Source organism: Manis pentadactyla, chromosome 4 (assembly GCF_030020395.1).
Source record: "Manis pentadactyla isolate mManPen7 chromosome 4, mManPen7.hap1, whole genome shotgun sequence".
Lineage (NCBI taxonomy): Eukaryota > Metazoa > Chordata > Mammalia > Pholidota > Manidae > Manis > Manis pentadactyla.
The window spans coordinates 51050052-51065567 of NC_080022.1; the positions used below are offsets into that span (position 1 = coordinate 51050052).

The following is a 15516-nucleotide window of genomic DNA, read 5'->3' on the forward strand; positions in this document are numbered from 1 at the left end:
ATAAATAAAGTTTAAAGGCATTATCTCATTTATTATTAACAGACTTATGAAGAAGATATTTAGATTCAGAGAAGAGGAAACTGAGGCACAGAGAAATGACAGTGTGGAAATCAATGGATTTCTGGGAGGTAGATTACCTTGGTGAACAAAAGCTGATAGAATGAGAGGCACAGTAAGGAGGTAGTTTGAGTTTAGTGTTTGCAATGGTCTTTGATATGAATGCTGCCTTTACCACTTCACAGGGAACAATTGGCTTAATTTTAGATAGTTGAAAGGATCATATTTTAATTCTATCCTTTGAAGGACTGATTCATTTCCACACACTTTCTCATTATAACTGTTATGACAAAAGTGATACCTTTTTCAAGCACATCTTCAAATGCAAAATTTCAGAGACATCAGGGATAAATTAGATGCTAATTGCAAAAAGCATAAATCCCTTTTATTATCCCTAATATAGTACACTATACTATCCCTTAAATAGTAGAAATTATCAAGGCCTCAGTTAAATAGGGATAGTATTGTATAGATCATTAAATATGTATTAAAGAGGTAGAAGGAAAAAGGCCAAAACTGTGTGATCCATTATCAATTGAATGAAATAAAACAAATGGTTGATTAAGGCTCTCATCATATTTTATCAGTGGAAAAATTCACAATATAAATGTTTTTAGATCATATTTAAGTGAAGTCAATCAAGTTAAAAATCTTACCACATCTTGGAAAAGAGGAGATGACTCATTGATTTTGCATAGTAAAATATTTCTGTGTAAGTGATCTAAAATTTGGCTTAAAACAAGGATATTATATTTACCTCCTTTGGAGTAACAAAATTTATGCTATGTAATAACCTTGACATGTTTACAGAATCATATTTAATGGGCCCTCCAGAGCTCTAGCGAATACCACAGTCTGATCTGTTTTCTACATTTTTTAGAAATCTGGAAACGCTGTAGGACATGAAATATCTATCATAAAGTTTTTGCATCTAGCTCAACTACTGCTCTCTTGAAGTTTCACAAAGGGGTCAAGGACTGTGTATTCTTTATAACTGCATTCAACACTAAATTCAAGAGATTTTAATAGCTAGAATTCATTAGAAATAGTGTTTGAATCCATATTACAAAGAATATTAAGATTTTTAGAATTAAGGAGTTCTACATGTACCCACTTAAAAATGAATGGACTTCATTGTTTAATTCCAAGTATATACACTTCATACATGTGTATGTTTATACATATGTATTTTTATACAAAATATAACTATTGCATTTTTACAAGTGCATTTTATTTTTTCCCAAACAGATAAATAATCAGATCCTGTATGGAAGAAGTCACCAAAATGCATCTGCCATTATTAAGACAGCTCCGTCAAAGGTCAAGCTGGTTTTCATCAGGTAAGATAGATATGTTTGCTTTCCTAAAATCTAAGATCTCTTCTGGAAATGTTATTATTTGCATAAGACTATTTTATCTTTGGTTTGTCTAACGAAACTGCTGTTTTCTAAGAATACATTTTCCTTTTGTAATTGTCACTTTAAGAAGAGTAGCTTGTTTTAGTTATGAAGTTTTTTTGTTATTTATGTTTCACATGATACAATTAGTAGTGGAGGCTCACATTTGTATTTCAATTTTTAAAAATTCTTCCCCTCCTGGATCTGATTATCCTCTCTATAAATAGAACCTTCTCTCCTCTCCTCCGGGGGACATCATATGATTCATTTGCTGACTCATTAATGTCTTCATCAGAGGATAGGCAGGAAAATTTTTGGAGCTTCATTTTAAGAGCACTAGTGAGAAATCCAGAGGGGAGCACATGTGAACTCTGCTGTCTGTAGTCATGTGGTGTGTTTGGGGCTCCACATTTAGCTGTCCATCAGCTCTAACTGACAGCCCTTTCACTGTAAATGAATCAGAACTGGGAATCCTCATTGGTGGTAGCCATCGTTGCGTCATCAACAATGGAATGAGGCCTGATTCCCTGTTATTGGACTGAAATGACAGGTAATTTGGAATTCTTTTTAGGTGATAAAACTAACCCTGTATGTCAATGACCCCTTTGTTTTTTTGTCCTCTGGGCCTCAGTTATCATCTGTGAAATGCGGATAATGAAATACCTTCCTCATTCATTTAATATTTCAAAGTTTTGAAATGCTAGCATAGTTTCTAGCATAGAGTAAAACTGAGAGAGTGTCTGCTGGCATTTTATGATGGGTTTGATCATTCTTTTCCTCCCCTCTCTGTTATTACCTGTCAGTAAGCCCTATCCATTCCCAGGAACACCAGGATTAAGGAGCAGTTGAAGTCCCAGCTATGGCACTGACATGGGTGACTCAAGTATTCCTTCCTGCAGTCAGCCTCACAGGCTGTTGCTGCTTTGCTCCTGAACAAACCCTACATTGGCACCCTTTTCACCTATGCCATAGCATTTTCTGGCTTTCCAGTTTTTAACTCTTGTTCCCAGAGGAAGCAACCTTTCCTTCTAATCTGTCTCTGTGTGTTAAGACACATTTTTGGCTTATTCACTGTGAAGCTCTCTGTGAGGCACCAATATCCTTTCTGGGTTTCTTTGCCTCTCATGTTGCCAGAGGTTGCAACGTTAGAGTTAGATGAATGGACTTACGGAAAGGTCAGCTATTCAAGAGCTTAAGATGTCCATCAAGAGATGTCCATATAAGTAAAAGAGTTCAGGCCATTAAGGCTTGAAAACTTTGTATGAAGTTGGGTGAGGATTGTATGAGAAGATATATACATAAGTGCTCAGCACATGGTGGTGACTGTTGCCAGGGCTGTTATTAACATTACTGTGGCCTCTTCAGCACTTGTGGGGCCTTTATTACCTACACTAGGCCATCCCATTTTAAAGAGAGCAAAAAGAAAATTGAATAAGAGCCAAAGGAGATCACTTAATGCAGTTAGGTAGTTGGGAAATAGAATCCTCCTCCTTCAAGAAAGAAAGGTTAAGTAATTTGAATTATCAGGAATACAGAAGAAAAAGTTAAATAGAATTTTAATAATAGTAACAAAGCCCCATTAATTTAGTGTCTGATTATTTCAATTTTGATTGTTCAGAGGGATCAGACTCAAGTAACTAATTTGTTCAGTAAATTAATGGTGTAAGCCTGATTGAGATTGCTGCTGAATGCTGATTTACTGGAAGTGATTTTAAGCAATTAGAAGTATCAGTGTATATTCAAAACATGTAATCCAGCTATAAATCTTTCTTACATGGTCATTAAATCATAGTGCCTAGAGCATAGTGGGCATTCAAAAATCTTTATTGAATAAATTTCCTTTCAGCTCCTACTAAGCAATTCCAGATTATTTATTCTCCAAAGACAATAGTCATAGTAAGTTAATTTGACTTATTTTGTAGATTTAAAAATACATATAGATATATAACCCATTATTTTATAAAATTCCTCATCCTTAATCCTTCTCCCCACTAGTTTCCCAAATAATTGTAGGAAGATTTTCTATATTTTCTTTCATAGAGAGAAAAAGATGTAGGCATGATTTTGAACAACCTACTGTCATATCCACTTTTAGACTGTATAAAGGAAAATGAGTGTAAATTAAATCAAGAAATAGAAACATTTCTGACAACCTTTTGTTTGATTCTGTAGATATGTATCTGGTTATTTGTGTGCCAACATTTTATCTATTAGTTAATTCTTCAGTTTCTCTAAGGGAAGGAACTATTCATCTGACTGAGAACTCTTACCTAACATGATTAATTCTTTTCTAAAGCAAGAATGAACTATAAGGCTTAGTGATTAAATGAAGAAACCCTGGATTCACCCTGCCTGAGCTTAACACCCAGCTCTAAAATATCCTGGCCATATGAGCTTAGTCCATTTCCTGATCTGTAGTATAGGGATTACATAACTATCTCATAAATTGTCTATGTGTTAAAACATATAAATTGAATGCAATATGCACTCAACAGTGTTTGCTGCTACAGTGATGAAGATGATGATAATATTGATGGTGGTGATTGTGATGGTGGCTGAAAAAGGTGGGGAGGGAGGGAGGGAAGAAGGAAGAAAAGAGATAAATAAAAAGGAAGGAAGTCATCTGGGAGGACAGAGGAAGAAAAAGAAAACCCACTCCTTCATATATACTTTGTCTAATTCTGGAATCTTAAATATTTTTTTCAGTGAAACACATTCACAGTTTAAGAATGCTTTAATTAACATCATAATGATTAAACACAGAAAGAAATAACCACAGACATTATATAAAACCATTGCTGGTAAATGTTAGAATAAGAGACATGGGCACGGCCTGCCTAAAACATCTCCTTTCAGTTCTCTGGGGTTGGCGATGGCTGCTGGCTCCAGACCACAGCCTGACATTCGAACAAGGAATAGGACACTGTTTAATGAAGGAATGTATGAAGAGAAATCTAATCAGCATGAATTAATTCCATGTCAATAAAATATATTATAATAGATTTTACTGAGGTAAGTGATATCAAATGGTGCCAGAATTTAAAGCATTTAAGGAAATCAGAAAAGAAAGTATTGCACATCAGCTCTGAGGCCGATCACCTCATCAACACTGGGGTGTAATGGTAGATTGGTGTCTCTGGGCTAACCTGTGCATTTTAGGTGCTATCTGATGTAGCATTCTTTCTCCTTCAGGCTGTCTAGCTCATTACTAATTTAGATGTGTCTTTCAACCTCTGCCTATATATTATTCCTTCAGACTATTGTTACAAGAACCCTAAATTTGCCTATTTTGAAACCATATTCTGAAGCAATTAAATATTGATTTGTTATCACTTTTACATACTGAGTAAAAGTGGAAGTTAATACAAATCATCTCAGCACAAAAGACGCAATTATACTTTTCTTTAAAACTGAGTAACTTGTTTTGTGTTATATAATGTTACTTTAAAACTTACTTTCATAAATTGTATTTCTGTACAGTTAGTGCTTCTATTTGGTGATATTGCCTTCCTTAGTTGAAATTATTGATTCTCTGTACATTTCCATTATACAGAAATTTTTGGCTTTTATACCTTGGCAGCTTTTTTCCAAATTTAATGACAAACTGAGATAAAAATGGGAACTGACCACAGGTTTGGGATTATGATTAGCAGTAATCATAGAAAGCTGTTAAAATATGCTGCAGGCAACATTTTAATTAACTAGGGCCTTTAGTCTATAGTGATGTACATTTGTGTGATCACATCCTTGTCATTTTTATAATACTGGTATTTATTCATACACTAACTGATCTATAATTCACAGGGGGCAAGTGAGCTAATTTAGTGAAAATTAGCAAGTAGCTGCTATGTGTACATGACATACATAACCATATTTTCTCCTTTTTACCCCCACATCATTAGATTTTGGACAATCCTGTAATTGTGCCCTGTAGCACACATGGACTTCGATATACGAAATTATTCTACTCTGATTCATCCAGATATATATTATAGTCTGGGTTCTTCTAGGTACCACATATGCAGTTCTCTGGGTTTTCCTATTTGACATTATCCCCTCTACATAGCACTTCAGTTTAAGTGCAAAAGGAGAGCTATATTAATACGATAAAGAATGAGTTGCTATATTTGGCAGTGCTGGGATCCAAGGAGATTAATGATCTTGCCTGCAGCTCTTGTCATACCTTCCCCCACTACTGAAAATTAAATGTCATGTATAACAACTCACTCTCCATTACTTAATTACATGTGGAAAGTGTGTACTGTATAAAAACTCCTGGGGCTAAAGGAGGCCAAGTGAAACGAAAACCCTTAGAAAGATTTAATGCTAGCTGTCAAGCCATACTGAGTATAAGTGGACTCCACATGGGATCCACCTTACTGCGTCGATTGAAAAAAATGTCTTGATTTTGTAATTAAAAATCTAGTGTGGCCCGTTATCCTCTGACCATATCCTAAAAGATGATATTGCCTTGAAATTAATGTGAATGTCAGAGTCATCTGTCGGAAAAGTCCATCTGAAGCAGCAAATTCAGTTCCTGTTTTTAAAATCCTTATCATGCTCTTGATGTTTTACTTTATATCCTTGATGAATAGGAAGGAAAAAAGATAGTGGGAACAACCATGAGTTTTACTTTCGTAAAGAAATACTCATGCATTTATTCAATAAATATTTGCTGAGCTTACTTGTGCTGGTGCTGAGGAGTCATGGAGGCAAAGGACACAGTCTCTGCACTTAAAGAAGGAGGCAGCATAAATAGTCTGGCATGTCCAGTGATATAGATGCTATGAGACTATAAGAATATATTGGAGACACACCTGGCCTAGTCTTTGGAGGCCACAGGAAGGTATCACAGAGAAAGATGCTTACGCTTAGACCTCAGGGATAAATAAGCAAAGTCATAGTATGTACAGAAACCCAAAGGTTGCTGAAATTGGATGTTACACACAGTATACCTGCACATTTACTTCTAGGAGAAAAGAAGTCAGGAAAATACCTTTGGATGAGTTCAGCAGTGTATGTCATTTTTTTTTCCAGTTCTGTAAGATAGCACCCTTCTGATTGTCATGGACCATTAAAGAATGCAATGCCCATTTTCAAGTACATGATTAATATCGTCCATGGGATATAAGACAAGAATTTTTGAGGAAGAGTTCTCTCATTAGCACTGAACTCTATTTAGAGTTGCAGGGAGAAAGAAAATAGAGATACTCTCTGGCAATTTCAAGGCTCCTCTGTGTTTAGTGGACCATACGGTAGACCCTGTATGTCTCTCAAGTGCTCTGAAATGCTGACTCTTGCTTAATTTATTCAGTACTTGTTTCCTGTACTATCCATTTTAAATAGTAATCTTAATTATTAATTTTATATTCATAAGTAGAAATTATAAGACTAATTTAAGAATAAGGTGGAATTGGAGTGTTTTGTGTTTTGATTTTCTTGTCAAAAACATTGGAATTTATGGATCCAAATAAGAAGCACTGTTCCCTTTGACATACTGTGGTAACCTTGGGAGGTTGTATATTTAATCCAGTTATGAATCCATTGAGTCACACATTTCTGGAATCATCTTGAAAGAACTGATACATATTCTTTTTTTTTTTAATCAAATGTACATCAAAGTGGTTCAGCAATACTCCTACCCACCTCCTGCCCCCACCCACTCCCACTCCACTCCCTCTTGGTAACCACTGGTCACTTCTCAGTGTCTATGAGTCTAATGCTGTTTTGTTCCTTCTGTTTTGCTTTGTTTTTATATTCCACAAATAAGTGAAATCATATGGTACTTGTCTTTCTCTGCCTGGCATATTCTTTAATTTATTTTTGTTGAATAGAGCTGACTTACAATATTATATTAGTTTCAGGTATGCAACCTAGTGATTCAACATTTATATACATTATGAAATGTTCACAATAATAAGTGTACTTACCATCTGTCATCATGCCCACTTATTACAATATTATTGACTATATTCCCTATACTGTATTTTACCTCCCCATGACTTATTCATAACTGAAAATTTGTACCTCTTAATCCCCTCCCTTATTTTGCCCATCTTCCCACACCCTCCCCTATGGCAACCTTCAGTTTGTTTTCTGTATTTATGAGTCTGTTTCTATTTTGTTTGTTCATTTTTTTTAGATTAAATGAAATCATATGGTATTTGTCTTTCTCTGACTTATTTCACTTAGCATAATACCCTCTACATCCATCCATGTCACAAATGATAAAATTTCATCCTTTTTTTATGGATGAGTAATATTCCTGTGTGTGTGTGTGTGTGTGTGTGTGTGTGTGTGTGTGTGTGTGTGTATTGCTTTCATATCTTGGCTATTGCAAGTATAAACAATTGCCGCAATAGACATAGGGGTGCATGTGTCTTTTAGGATTAGTGTTTTTATTTTCTTTGGGTAAATACCCAGAAGTGAAATTATTGGATCTTATGGTATTTCTATTTTTAATTTTTTGCAGAATGTTCATACTATTTTCCACAGTAGCTCCACCAATTTACATTCCCACCAACAGTGCACAAGGGCTCCCTTTTCTCTGCAGTTCTCATCAACACTTGTCTCTTGTGTTTTTGATACTAGCCATTCTGACAGTTGTCATATCACATTGTAGTTTTGGTTTGCATTTCCCTGATGATTAGTGATGTTGAACATCTTTTCACATGTCCATTGGCCATCTGCATAACTTCTTTGGAAAATGTCTGTTCAGGTCCTCTGGCCGTTTTTAGTCTGATGTTTGTATGCTGTTGAGTTGTATGAGTTCCTTATATATTTTGGATAGTAACCCCTTACCAGATACATCATTTGCAAATATCTTCTCCCATTCAGTAGGTTACCTTTTCATTTTGTTAATGGCTTCCTTCCCTGTATGAAAGTTTTTAGTTTGATATAGTCTCACTTGTTAATTTTTGCTTCTGTTGTCCATATCTGAGAAGATGGATCCAAAAAAAAAAAATCGCTAAGATTGGTATCCAAGAGTTTGCTGCTTTGGCATATTCTTTGGAATATCCACAGTAGCCATAAATTTTCCTTTTTTGAGGGTGGTTGTAGTTAGTCAACCAAAGTGACCAAAAATTTTACAGGGCCATTCATAAATTAGGTGAATTCAGTGAATTAAGTGAAGTGTTGCTACAAAACAATAAGCCCATCTTTCTTGTATGGTTATATAACTTGTAAAGTTATCTTTGGAAATCAATTTAATTATTTTGTGGACAGAATTGGTACTTTTTTCTTTGCTATTCCCCTTACCTAACATAGTACCAGCTTGTGGGAATTAAGACTAGATTTGTTTCACTTATTTTGGCACTCATGAATGCCTGCTTGTGTAGGTCATAGAGATGATGTGGGCATTTTGAGTGTCAGTCTTTCTTTAACTTCTTTCTTTCTTTTACTCTTTCTTCTTCCCTTTCTCTTTGTTTTTTTTTTCTAGTCAATATTTATATTTCTTTCTCTGTAGAAAAACTCTTTTCTTAAATAGAATCCCCTCTCTAAGCACACATACACATACAGAGTGTATGTATTGTATTATGGGCCAGTAGGTGGTCATGTGACCTCAGCTTGGGCAATATGATACCTTAGGCTTAGAATAGGAAGCAAGTAATGTGAGTGATTTTATATGAATGGTGTTCATGGAGCTACTGGGTCTTATTCAGAGGTTTCTGCTCTATCGTTCTGCTTCCTGCTTCCTTGTCTTCTGGAGGTCTCCTAATTCGTATCTGTTCCAAATCTGATGGTGTAGCCTGCTTATGTTTTGTAAGATCCCAGTATCTCTCTAATAAAGCCCCTTTTTCTTAAGCGGGCCCAAATTAATTTCTATTGCTTGCTGCCAAAGAGTTCTAATGAATGGGAAGGGTGATAAAAGTGAGTTATCTGAACAAGTTATGAGCAACCAGAGAGCTATCTGATTCCTTTTCACATTTTCTTGTCACATGTAGGCTTTCAGCCTCAATTCTGAGAAGTTTTTATCTTTTAAACTTTAGCAGAGCACAAGACCACTGAACAAGTCTCACTGAGGATCTCCAATAGGACATGTTTCCATGGCCAAACCATTTACTGGCTCTGGAAATGAGATTACCGTGATTAACCCAGGAATCAGGCTGGATTTTTACCTGGGGTCGTGGGGAGGACCCCCTTCCCACCACATGGCCTTATGGTGAGGGCTGAATATGTGAACATTTGGGCTTGCCAGCCAGGATAAAGAGGGGAATGGCCAAGGGTATCTACTACAGTATCTTCTAGAAAATATCTATGAAAAACTTACTAGGCTAAGTCATCTATTCCATCCAGTCCTAAGCACCCCACATCAAATCATCCACCAACCTGCACTGCCAAATATATTATGAGACACCTTTTCCTCTGCACAACTGGCAACAGCTACTTAGAATCTGCCCGGGACTACCTTTGTAAAATGCAGGTCTTGAATGCTGAGTTACTCCCAGCAGCCGTTATTACTGATTGACATTATTTAGAATGCCAAGTAAATAGAGTTTATAATTCCACTATCATTGAACATTTATTTCAGATTCAATATATTTCAAGTATTTTGATGGGTTCTTCCAGTTGGAAATTGGAAACTATTCAGTTTGTTGATACAGTTAGAAATATCTCCTGGAATCTTTTCAGAAAGTTGTGCTTCCACTGAGATGTAATGATTTGCTTTGTTTAATATGTTACTTCTGGTTCATCTACATGGAGTTTTCCTGACTGAGTGTTAATTCAGTGTCATGTTTCAATTAACAAAGCACATGTAGGGTTTATTTTTCTGTCCTCAAGTGTCTCATATCACTATATTTAGTATAATCAGAAACTAATTCATAGCCCTAATTAGTTGTGTTAATGTGTTCCTCAACTTTTTTTTTGTATGTACCTAAATGATGTTCTAGGCAGGAGATTGTAGTTGTAATTATTTTAGAACAAGTTGCAGAAAAATTAAATCTGGTATCTAAATTCATCAGTCTAGGCTAAATTCAAGTATATAACTTCTGCTTTTGATTTAATGCATTTTGTTGGCATAAAATAAGATCCTATGGGTTTAGTGAAAGTGAATTTCCAAGTGGCAGAGAAATCCTAAAAACAATAATGATTTTAAGTGATACTCTGTAAAATTCAAACATTCTCATCACAGTTGCACTTTTTTGGTCTTGCTTAGTTTTTTTTTTTTAATTGTGGTGAAATAGACATTACAAAATCTACCATCTTAAACCATTTTTAAGTGTACAGTTTACTGGCATTAAGTATATTCACATTATTGTGCAACCATCACCACTATCTACATCCAGAATTCTTTACATCTTGCAAAACTTAGAATCTGTACCTGTTAAAAAATCTCTCCTCATTCTCTCCACCCCCAGCTCCTCACAACTACTATTCTACTTTCTGTCTCTAAATTTATCTGTACCAGTACCTCATAAAACTGGAATCATACAGTATTTGTGCTTTTGTTACTGGCTTATTTCACTTACCATAATGTTTACAAGGTCTATCTGTGTTTTAGCATGTCAGAATTTCTTTCCTTTTGAAGACTGAATCCATTACATGTATATGACACATTTATTTATCCATTCATCTGTCAAGGGACACGGGTTGTTTTTACCTTTTGACTACTATTTACAATGCTATTATGAACATGAATGTACACATGTCTTTTCAAGACTCTATTCTCAGTTCTTTTGGATGTATACCCAGAAGTGGAATGGTTGAATCATATGGTAATTCTATTTTTAATTTTCTGAGGAACTGTTACACTGTTTTCCATAGCAGATGCACCATATTACATTCCTACCAACAGTGGACAAGGTTTCCAATTTCTCCATAGTCTCACCAACATTGATATTTTCTGTGTTTTTTTTATTATAGCCACCCTTTTGGGTGTGAGGTGGTACATCATTGTGATTTTGATTTGCAGTTCTCTGATGATTAGTGACATTGAGCATCTTCTTCCTGTGCTTTTTGGTCATATGTATATCTTCTTTAGAGAAATTTCTTTTTAAGTCCTTTGCCTATTTTTTTTTTTCCTGTAGTCTTTTCCTTTGCCTGTTTTTTAATCAGATTGTTTTGTTGTTCAGTTCTAGGGATTCTTTATATGTTATTGAATACTAAATCCTTTTTAGATATATGGTTTGAAAATATTACCTCCCATCCCATAGGTTGCCTTTTCACATTGTTCACTGCGTCCTTTGGTGCATGGTAGTTTTTCATTTTGACATTGTTCAGGTTAACTATTTTTTGTTGTTGCTTGTGTTTTTGGTGTCATATCCACAAAATCAGTGCCAAATCCAATGTCATAAAGCTTTCCTCTGCTTTCTTCTAAGGGCTTTATAGTTTTGGCTCTTACATTTGATCTTTGATCCATTTTGAGTTAATTTTTTTATTAAGTTTTATGCAGTGTAAGGGGAGGATCCAGTTTCATTCTTTTATATATGGATAACCATTTTTCCCAGCACTATTTGTTTAGAAGATAATCTTTTCCTCCATTTAATATTGTTGGCACCCTTGTTGAAAATCATTTGGCCACATATGTGAGAGTTTTTTTTTTTCATGGCTCTCTATTCTTTTCCAATAGTCTGTATGTCTGTCATTTTGTGCCAGTACCACACTGTTTTGATTACAATAGCTTTGTAGTAAGTGTTGAAACCTAGAGGGGTGAGACCTCCAACTGTTTTCTTCTTTTTCAAGATTTTGACTAGTTGATGTCCTTTGAGATTCCAGATGAATTTTAGATGGAATACACTTTCACTTTCAGAAGTAGAATGCTCCTTGGAGATATTCAGACCCTGGTAAATGAAAAGTGACAGCATGCTACAACACATGCATGTATCATCCATTGCATTAGGTTTTTTTCCTCATTCAGAAATTGTTGTGGGCTTATTGTACTTTCCTGAAGGGTACATATGTTTTCTTCATAGTCCATTAATCATTCTTTTGACCAAAATATATCTTGGAGAAAGTATCTCATATTTATCCTAAGGAATTAGTCAATAGTTGTTGGATTGATGTTTCAAATAGCTTGTTAATGGAATCTCTTATTACAATGTGAATTATGGTTACAACTTTGATGGATAAGGAATAAACATATATATGTGCTACTAAGAATGCAGTGAAGTATTCTTAGAAAGATAGAATGAAGTAACTGAGAAAAGCCATGTAAATAGTTTAGAAATTCAGAGGAGAGAGAGATTACTGTTGGAGAAATGAGTGCAACAAAAGCTAGTTAACGCTACCTGGTAGACTTACATAGGAAAAAAATGAGTCTAAACTGCATGAATAAATTTAATTCAAGCATTTATTGAGTACCTTATGTATGTCAGATGCTAAGACCATAGAGTTAAGTAAGTAGTTCTCCAAAAACTTACAAGACATGCAGATAAATAATTATACATCAGGCAAAACAAACACCAAGAAAGGGAACTCTATGATGTTGGGTTAGTCAGAGTCAGTTTTCAGGCTTGGTTGCAGGGAGTGGTTTTCACAGTTGAGAAGGGAGTGATTGCATTGATTGGAACCATAGAAAGCAGAACAAGGAAAGCAGGAGGGCCACTTGTCATAGCACAGACAACATTAGAAGTATATAAATTGGGATGGGAATTACAGGACAAGAAGAAAAGAGAAGATGATGTCTTAGAATGAAACATTGAACTTGTTGATTCTTTGGATAAAAGGGCAGATGACTGAATGAATTAATGGTAATTAAGGACTTAGCACCGAAATTTAAGCATGTGAGACTGAGACATCATAAAACCATAAAACTTTAAAGTTAAAATATTAAAAGTTAACTACTGTTGTGCTTTGGTACTTTGATATTTACAGTATATCACAAAAATTCTATTAAAAGGTATTCCAATTTTATGTTAAGCTGAGATTTTTAAAAGTGGCTTAATATCTTGCTTACATCTTATCAATGATAGATTCTGTACCTTTGGCTATGTCTGCCTTGGTCTAGATTTCTTTTCAGAATAGCATAGTTATCTTACACTACATATAATCACAAATTAATTTTTTAATTGGTCATAATTTATACTCAAAGCAATAGATTTGAAGTGTTCAGTTTGGTGAGTTTCAATAATACAAAATATACACCTGTGTAACCATCACCCAAAACAAAAATATAGAAGCTCCATTCACCCCAGAAAGATTCTTGGTGATCCTTTCTCATCAATCCCTCCTACCCAGAGGCAACACTAACTGATTTTTGTTACCATATATTCCTTTTAACTGTTCTTGAACTTCATGTAAATAGAATGAAACAAGATTTATTCTACTGTGTCTGGTTTCTTTCATTTTACATACCTTTTTTTTTTAGATTTATTCATGTTGTTATGTATATCAATTGTTCCTTTGACTACTGGATAATATTCCAATCTATGAATATGACACAATTTGTTCATCCATTCTCCTGTAGGTGAACATTTGGGTTGTTTCCAGTTTTTAACTCTTCTGAATAAGGAAGCGAGAGGCATGACTTTTTTTTTAATTAATATAGAATGAACTTGGTTGGCATAAGTTTAGGTCAGGATAGACTCAGTAATGCTTCGGTAAATAATAGCCACAAATCTCAGTGGTTTAAAACAACAAAGGTTTATTTCTTTCTCATGTTACTTGTCCACTGGGGCTCAGCAAGTGGGCCCTTCTGCTCACTGTGACCATTCAAATACCCAAGGCAACATAGGTTCCATTTCACACATGGATTTCCGGGATTCCCAAGGCAGAAAAAAGTAAACATAGTTAATCAAGTACTGGCACAACTTGAAAGGGGAAGAAACATACAAGCCAGAGGATGTATGAACAGCCATAGTAGCTATCACAGAGTAGTACTGAGAGAATTACACTCCACTGTGGTTTTCACCACTCTACTTACACTAGCAAACACAATGAATATTTTAAAGCACTGTATAGTCAACAAAGCAAAACTGAAGGAACAAAGCAGCAGCAGACTCACAGACTCCAAGAAGGGACTAGCAGTTACCAAAGGGAAAGGGATGGGGAGGGTTGGGGGGGGAGGGAGGGAGAAGGGGATTAAGGGGTACTGTAATCAGCACTCACAATATAGGTAGGTCACAGAGAAGGCAGTACAGCACGGAGAAGACAAGTAGTGACTCCAGCATCTTACTACACCGAAGGACAGTTACTACAATGGGGTGTGTGGTGGGGGGACTTGATAATATGGGTGAATGTTGTAAAAGCCTTCATAATAATATATATCAGTATACCTTAATTTTAAAAAATGTACCGTATACTCATTATCTCTATATACTCTATATAAAGGATGGGTAATGGAGATATGACACTCAGAATTTAAGTATGGAAAGTTGATAGAATTAGAGTGAGCAAACTTAGTAACTTGCATGTGTCTCAGCCTAAGGAAAATTAAGAAATAGCTTTAAGAGTAAATTGTGACCTAGTAGAACTTTCCCCAAAGGTGGGTCTGGGATTATTAGCAGCTTGGGTGTATGAGAGAAGACATATGTGGCTCAGGGACAGGCAATTAAAATGGGAAACACTGTGGTACAGTAGTTAAAAGAGTAGGTTTTGAAATGAGGCTGCTGGGTTTGAATCTCAGCTCTGCCATTTATTAGCTTTGTGAGGTTGGTCAGGTTGCTTAACCTCTGCATAAAATGAAGAAAATAATTGTAGCTACCATAAAGAGTTATGAAGGTTAAATGAGTTAATCTATGGATGGCATTTATAACAGTGGTACACAGTACAAACTCAAATGTTTGTTTCTGGTGACCACGCTGTCCAAAGTAAAGAGTTGTTGTATATTAGTTTTCTCTCGCTGTGTAACAAATTACCACAAATTTAAGGGCTTAAAACAACACCCATTTACTAGCTCACAGTTCTGTCTGTATGTCAGAAGTCTGCACAGTGTGGCTGAGTTCTCTGCTCAGGGTGTCAAAGCAGAAATCAAGGTGTTGGCCAGGCTGAGTTCTCACCTGGAGCCTTGGAGAAAAATGGACTTTCAGGCTTCTGCTTGTCTCTGTTCCCTTGCTGAGTCTCAGTGGGGACTGCTCTCTGTTCCTAGAGGCCATTCACACTCATTGCCGGACAGTGTCCTCCA

The 15516-nt window shown here is 35.5% G+C and overlaps 1 protein-coding gene across 8 annotated transcripts in view; it reads left to right on the forward strand.

Annotated features, from left to right (window-relative positions):
- The window catches only part of PATJ (PATJ crumbs cell polarity complex component), a 392045-nt gene that overhangs the window by 270241 nt on the left and 106288 nt on the right, over nucleotides 1–15516 (forward strand). For all 8 annotated transcript variants that reach the window (XM_057500268.1, XM_036911254.2, XM_057500269.1 and 5 more), the window contains exon 29: nucleotides 1306–1397. In XM_057500268.1, the coding sequence (XP_057356251.1) occupies nucleotides 1306–1397 (92 nt within the window). The remainder of the gene's footprint in view (nucleotides 1–1305; nucleotides 1398–15516) is intronic.